Source organism: Chlorella variabilis (genome assembly GCF_000147415.1).
Source record: "Chlorella variabilis unplaced genomic scaffold CHLNCscaffold_6, whole genome shotgun sequence".
Lineage (NCBI taxonomy): Eukaryota > Viridiplantae > Chlorophyta > Trebouxiophyceae > Chlorellales > Chlorellaceae > Chlorella > Chlorella variabilis.
Window position 1 is genome coordinate 958,592 of NW_005435082.1, and position 7,001 is coordinate 965,592.

The 7,001-nt window shown below is 64.6% G+C and overlaps 1 protein-coding gene across 1 annotated transcript in view; it reads right to left on the reverse strand.

Annotated features, from left to right (window-relative positions):
- Positions 1-4,338: 4,338 nt before the first annotated feature.
- The window catches only part of CHLNCDRAFT_57398 (hypothetical protein), a gene marked incomplete at its 5' end in the record, with an annotated part of 6,536 nt that continues 3,873 nt past the window's right edge, over positions 4,339-7,001 (reverse strand). Inside the window, 9 exons of the mRNA XM_005849264.1 lie at positions 4,339-5,081; positions 5,187-5,263; positions 5,422-5,487; positions 5,679-5,763; positions 5,876-5,985; positions 6,155-6,250; positions 6,450-6,512; positions 6,704-6,716; positions 6,856-6,959. Of these exons, the coding sequence (XP_005849326.1) occupies positions 4,493-5,081; positions 5,187-5,263; positions 5,422-5,487; positions 5,679-5,763; positions 5,876-5,985; positions 6,155-6,250; positions 6,450-6,512; positions 6,704-6,716; positions 6,856-6,959 (1,203 nt within the window). The 3' untranslated portion in view covers positions 4,339-4,492. The remainder of the gene's footprint in view (positions 5,082-5,186; positions 5,264-5,421; positions 5,488-5,678; positions 5,764-5,875; positions 5,986-6,154; positions 6,251-6,449; positions 6,513-6,703; positions 6,717-6,855; positions 6,960-7,001) is intronic.

The window sequence follows — 7,001 nt, forward strand, 5'->3', positions numbered from 1 at the left end:
CCAGGTATGCAGCAGCAGCGGGAAACAGATCCCTGGGGCAGCAGGAGGGCGGTTGGGGCAGGACGTGGCAGCAGTACAGGGCGAGGCTGCCGCCGCATTGCACACAGCCTTTGGTTTGCTGCGCCTGTGTCCAGCCACCTGCCTGCTCTTCTGCCCCATGCTGCAGCGACGAGGAGATGGACATGGAGCAGGGCGTGGACGACAGCCCTGCAGTGCCAACCACCCGCACAGCTGCACGCCGCCCCACAGCCTGGGCGCCCATCACCGGCCGCAAGCGCAGCGCTGTGGAGGCAGAGCTGGCCGATGAAGCGGAGGTGGCAGCTGCTGCGGCGGCCATGGATGAGGGGGAGGCTCCTGCTCGGCGCAGCAGCCAGCGGGCAGCCGCTGCGGGCCTGATCGCCGTACTGGCCATGGAGCACGAGCTGGAGGATGCGGAGGAGGTGCTGCCCATGCGGCAGCTGCCACAGCGCACCGCTGCCACTAGCAGCCCTGCTGGCCAGCGCCGCAACCGCATAGCAGTGCTGGCAGCGGCGGCTGCGGCAGCAGCTTCGGAGGCAGGGGAGGAGCAGGCAGCAGCAGAGGCGGAGGAGGGCGGCACGCTGGCAGCACCACACCCGCCCATGCCAGCACACTTGCAGGCCACCCGCTCTCGAGTGGCGGCGGCTCAGGTGAAGAACCGCCAGCGGATCGCAGCGCAGCGCAGGCCAAAGGGCGAGCCCACGGACTTTGCTGTGGGCGATGACGTGCTGCTGCTGCCGCCGAAGCGCGGCAAAGTGGGCAAGCAGCTGGGCCGCAACCGCATCGTGTGCCGCGTGGTGGAGATCAAGCGGCCCTTTGGCGTGACCATGTACCGGCTGCGGAGCGGAGCTGGAGTGGTGGAGGGTATGCATCAGGCCAGCAGGCTATCTAAGGCGCCACCCAGCCTGGCCAGCGAGCTGACCTTCAGCGGCACGGCGCAGCGAGGAGTGCCTGTGGTGTCTCTCAATGTGGCGATGGCGGCGCAGCCCGGCGGCGGCAAGGCAGCCGTGCGCTGCGGCTGCCGCGGCGCCTGCACCCGGAACTGCAGCTGCAAGAAGAATGGTGCGCGGTGTGGGCGGCACTGTGGCTGTATAACCGGTAAGGGTGGCAATTGCAAGAACCATTGAAGAAGTGTGCCTTGTACGCTTTGCCGTCTCCGCTGGAAGGTGCTGCCGCCTGTGGCGGCTTCATATTTCCTGTTCATTTCTGTTGTTCGGTCTCTCTGTTCGTGTTGGTTGGCTTGTAAGAGTTGTATTTCTGACGCTAGAGAGGTGAGATGACAGCGGGAGCGTTGAAGCGTGCATGCCATCACGTGTGCAAGCAGCCCCGCTCCGCCCCGCTCAACCCTCAAACATGGCTCTATGGGGTCAGTTCACGTATGGGAGGGGAGCGCCGCGCGGGCTGCCAGGAGGGAGCGGGGGCGGGGGTTGCCCAATCGGGAGGGTGCCACATCAGGGGGCAACACGTGCTCGCCTAGCTGGTGCCACCTGCCAAGATCTGCCCCCTCGTGCAAAGCAGCAAAATGCATGCGCATGCAACAGGCTAACAATATATAGATATTAGTTGCTTCCAAGACGCTGAGCCCAGCCCTTCAAACGCTCTCCCTGATCAGGACGCGTACACTCTTCCTACGAGCGTAGGAGGTCCGGCGCAGAAGAACGAGGTCGTCCTACTGCACATGGCTAGGGCTATCATGGCCAAGAGAGCCACTGGCGGCGCCACTGGCGGCGCCCTGCTCCGCCTCGCCACAGCGGCAGTGGTTGCGGTTCTCGCCGGCGCATTGAGCTACCGCGTGCTTGCCCAAGCAGCCACCACTCCCACCAGCAGCGGAGGCGAGGGTTCTGCCGATGATTCAGCACCGTTGCGTTGTGCCCACCACCCATAGATGCACAAAGCATCATCTGTCCTTTGCCGTGCTGCCGCAGGCGCATTCTTGTCAGCGCTCAAGGCGGCTGGGCTCGTGACGAATGCGGGCGATCTATCCATATCAGAGTGAGATCACCCATGCGCTCTCTCTCGCTAGTCACTTGCCCATCACGCGCTTGATGAGGGGGGCCTGAGCTCTGTAGCCATGCTGCGTCATCATCATGCTGCAGGCATTGCCAGCAGGATCACGCCGCGGAGCTGGCGGAACAGATGGTGGCTCTGGCCCCAGAGGGCTGGAGCAACTGCCACGATAGCGAGTGGCTGGCCAAGCTTGAAGGTGGGTGGTGGCGGGCATTCGATTAAGAGCGGGCCTCTGCGGGCCTCCCTCTCGATCTGCTGCTTGCTCCCCGATGCAGAGATTTCCGATCCAGCCTTGGACCGCACCTTCGTCGACATCGGCTGCAACAAAGGTACCACTTGCCCATGGGCTGACCCAGCCGCCCGCTTCCAGCTCTGCCGCGCTGTGTGCTCCTCCACGCATGGGGCTGTGCTGCGTGTGCAGGCTACACCAGCGCCGCCTTCTTTGCGCTGTTCGCACCTGGGCTGGGCTTCAACCCACCGTCCCTCTACGAGAAGACCGGGCGGAAGGACTGTGGGTCGTGCGGCGACTGCCACGAGAAGGCGAGCGCGACGGTTCATGGTTGCAGCGGCATTCGACTGACGCAAGCTGTGTGTCCTGTCGGTTGGGGTCTTAATGAGCCGACTGGTTGTGACAATGTGATTGTCTTTGCCATGCTGCAGTGGGTGCCTGCCCACCAGCCGCCTGCCGGGCAGCAGCCAGCAGTGCAGGTGCTGTGTGTGGAGCCCAACCTGCTCAGCTTTGCGGAGCTGGTGGGAATCAGGGAGCAGTTTGTCTTCAATAGCAGCCAGGCCAATGCAGCCTGGTATGCCCACCTGCCATAGTCCTCTGCCTGGCCGCCGCCGCTATGCTTTCCTGGCTCCCAGCGGCATTGTGCAGCCAGCGCAGCACCGCCAGCATGCGTGCGACCGTGAGCGACCGCACGCCCCTGCTGCAGGCACCTGATCAACGCTGCCATCAGCAACAGCACGAGCCGGGTCGTCACCTTCCCGCGCTGCCCCGGGGGGTCCGAGGAGTGCGGTTTCACCTCAGGGCAGGCGGTTGGGTGGGACACGGTGCCGCTGTGGGGCGTGGATGAGCTGCTGGACAACTACAAGCTGCAGTTTGTGGATGTGCTCAAAGTGGATGCTGAAGGTGAGGCGGAGTGGGAGGAGGGGACACTTGAGTCAGTAGGTGGGGCATGGCAGCACGCTGCCAGCTGCCCCCCCCTGCAGAGCGGCACCAGCCTGACGGGCCCTGCTCTCCGAAAGTGGCTTAATTGAGAAGCTGCCTGTCGCAAGCACAGGCGCAGAGGACGCGCACCGCTGTGCAGCGCAGCGTGGCGGCCCACCCTGCCTCTGCCTCTTGTTCTTTCCGCGCTTGTCGCAGGATTTGATGTGCCCGCAATTGCCAGCGGCATGGCCAGCCTGCTGGGCCGCAAAGTGGGATTATTGTCTTTCGAGTATCATGGAATAGGCGCCTGGAAAACACACAGGTGCGCCCGGCTGGCCCATTTCTTATCAAAACAGGGCCTTGCCCCACCTTGCCTGACCGAGGTCGTGGCCCCGCCGGGTGGTGGACACACCCGCTCCCACTACCCCACCTGTTGCGGTGCAGGCTAGAGCATTTGGTGCAGCGCCTGGACGGCCTCAACTTTGTGTGCTACTTCAGCGGCAAGAAGGGGCCCAACGGCTCCCTGGCCCGCCTGACGGGCTGCTGGGCCAGCAAGTACGAGTTCCACGCGTGGAGCAACGTGGTGAGGGCCGCCGCAGCCCATGACGTGCATGTGCAGATGGGGTATGCACCCTGGGGCCGGGCCAGTGCTGTGGGGCGCGTAGCGGCACCTGCGGGGTGCATTCCACCACGCCTGCACCTGCCGGCGTTGAAAAACGCTGCTGTGCGTGTGCCATGCTGGCAGGTGTGTGTACCGCGCGACCACGAGCTGTACCCTCACGTCGAGCGGCTGACAATGCGGTACGCAAAGTACAGCACACTGTACTACAGCAGTGATGTGACGCGGCCGGAGGCTGCAGCAGCTGAGACGCGGGCGGCGGAGTAGATGCTGGTCCTTCCAAATAATGGTCTAAAGCTAGACGTTAAAACCGGGAAGTTAAGCCTGTGGAGGCTCTTCCCCACCTTTACCTTTACCTTTACCTTACCTTCTTCTTTTCCCGCTGTGTGCTGCTTCAAGCCTCTCTACCCTGCATGGCCTCTTGAACAGTGGCTGCTTCCTCAAGACCTGACAATGTGCTGTGTTCTTCCCCATTGATGCACACATTTCTTGTCTATTATTATAAACAAAACATATCCTGAACTCTTCGCGTCACATTCTTTCTGCCCCCTTCCTGTTTACATGGAGCCACTTCCTCGCTTGTCTGACTGGTGCGCAAACAGATAAAGAAATGTGGCCAAGGATAGCAGTCTTGTCGCTGTGTAGAAGGAGGCAGCGAGGTAGCTAAGGGAAACGGGGCAGGGACAAAACAACCCGTGCTACAGGTCTCCCCACTCGCTGTGCAAATGCAGCTGGCTGGACGGCCATGGGGCCTCGTCCCGCTGCCGCCCTCCTGCCCAGTGCGGGCCCCGCCACCGCTCGCCCAGCCGGCGGCGCTCTGGAGTTGGAGGGTCGTCTCGAGCCCAGACACAGCTACCAGTCCAAGCCGCCCAATGTTCGTCTGCCTTGCCATGCTGCGGCCAGGCGCCGGGCGTGAGGTCGGGGATGGCATCCAGGAAGAGGATGTGCGGCCCATCCTTCTGCTTGGCTGCCTCCGCAACTGCCGCCAGCCTGGCGCCCTTGGCCTGCCGCAGCTGCGCTGGCTGCTGCTGCTGCTGCTCGCCCCCCCCCCCCTGCACGGCGTGGAGTGGGCCGGGCTGGGGGGCGCCCGCTGGACTCCCGCCCTGCGCCTCCGCCTGCTGCTCGGCATGCTCTGCATCCTTCTTGGTCTGGCCCTGCTCCGGCTCCTGCGCCTGCCCTGGCCCCTGCTCCAGGCTGCCCAGCTGCACTGTGTTGCCGCGGCCGGGCTCAGCGGTGCCCTGTGGCAGCCTCCGCACCAGCTCCAGATAGTCTGGGTGCAGGATGTACCTGCAGGACAGCAATAAGAGAGCCGGTGTCGGTGCTCTTCCTGCACACTGCCGGCCTCAGGATTCTGCAGCGTGGGCAGAGGTGCGGGGCAGCAGAGGCGCGCACCTGCCCGGCATGCAGCCTAGGTCCAGCACATTCCACCACATGCAGTGCTGGTCATCATCCAGACCGTACGTGAGCGTCTGGGAGGGCGGCCAGCGGGGGGCAGGTGAGAGGGAGGGTTACGAGAGATGGCGAGAGAGTGAAGTAAGGAGGTGGCTGCAGGGATGCACAGCATGCATGTCGTATGGTGTGGCTGTGTCGCGTGCCCTATCATATGATGGCATCATGCTCCACCCACCAGCCCAATGTTGTACTCGTTCTTGCGGTGGCCCCGCACGCTGGGCTTCTCGCCCCCGAAGCCCAGCTGCACCGCGCAGGGCAGCCAGCCAGCGCCCAGGTCAACAGCAGCATGCAGTGCAAGACCAGCCAGGGCCATGCCAAACCCAAACCCACTGCTGCTGGGCACTCGTGTGCACGCATCTGATGCAGTTGCCACAGGAGTCGCAGCAGTGCAGCGCCTCGCAATCCCGGGCCAACCCACCGCTCCCGCCTCACCCAAGTCGAGTTGCAGACGGGGTCTGGCAGCAGCATCACACGGCCCGTGCGGCCAGCCAGCCGCACCAGCTGCAGGAGCTTATCCCTGCAGGGCGGAGAAGGGGAGGCAGGCAGAGAGAGGGTGGGAGGGCACGCCGTGCGGCGCTACCCTGGCCAGGCTAGAACAACTGCGTCACTGGCAACCTTCGCCACCTCACCTGTACTCCAGCGCCGTTTCGCTGGGCAGGTTGAGGCCGGGCAGCAGGGCCAGCACGCGCGGCAGCGGCGCATCGGGCGTGCCGGACGGCAAGAGCTGGCCGTTCAGTGCCTGGGGCAGGCAGGGTGGAGGGCGCGCCAGCAAAACGAGATAGCAGATTAACACCAAGTGCACAGAGCAGGCAGGATGCCATCTGAACGGCAACATCAAGCCGTGCAGGGCGGCCTCGCGGTCAGCGCCTGCCAGGTCAGCACTGCCGCCAGCTCAGCGCCGCGCCCACCTGCGACACCTCAAAGTTAAATGCGCCGCTGGCCTTCAGCAGGTATTCTTTCTTCCAACCCGCGTGCACCTCACCGGGCACGAAGAGCGCATGGATCTGCACCGGCGAGAGAGCAGCGCTGCGGCGGCTCTGATGGCGCGGTGGGCGCTGAGGGTGGCAGCTGGCTCGTGGGCTGGCCAGCCGCTGCTGGCGCCAAGCGCCATTGGTTGGCCGGGCGCCAGAGCACCCTTTGGCAGTGGGGCAGGTGTTGCCCTGGGAATGAAGCAGTGCACGCAGGCAGCCGCCCGCTCCTCACCATCACTTGAGGCGGGTACGGCGGCAGATTCCACCAGCCGGCGACGCCCCGGCCCAGCCAGGCCTGCAGGCAGCACACGCAGGGTGGAGGGAGGGAGCTAGCCGGACCGGGTTCGAAGGCGACCTCGCACACGCCGTGCTGAGAACCAACACTGGTCCAAGCGTTTCGAGGGAGCCCTCTCCACTCCCTACACCACCACCACGCCCCCGCCCCTAACGCTGCCCTGTCCTGAACTGGTCCTCTCTGCCTCTCACCGAAAGCAACCAGCTGCACAAGGGCAGGGCAGGTCACGAAAGCAGGTCAGCAGGCAGGCGGCGGCTGCGCAGCCCGCGCAGGCCGGCATAGCCTGCATACGGGGCAGGGCTCTGCTTTGCCGCGGGGCGGGCGGCTGCCCTGCCAGGCTCACCCTGGAATGAAAATGAAGTTTTCGTTCGGAGGGGCAACGTAACCTTTGGGGGGCGACCCCTCAAATTCAGCGTACTTGGCCCCGCCGCTCTCCTCCTCAAGCATCTGCAGCACAAGGGCAGGCGGGGGGGGGGGGGGGGGGGGGGT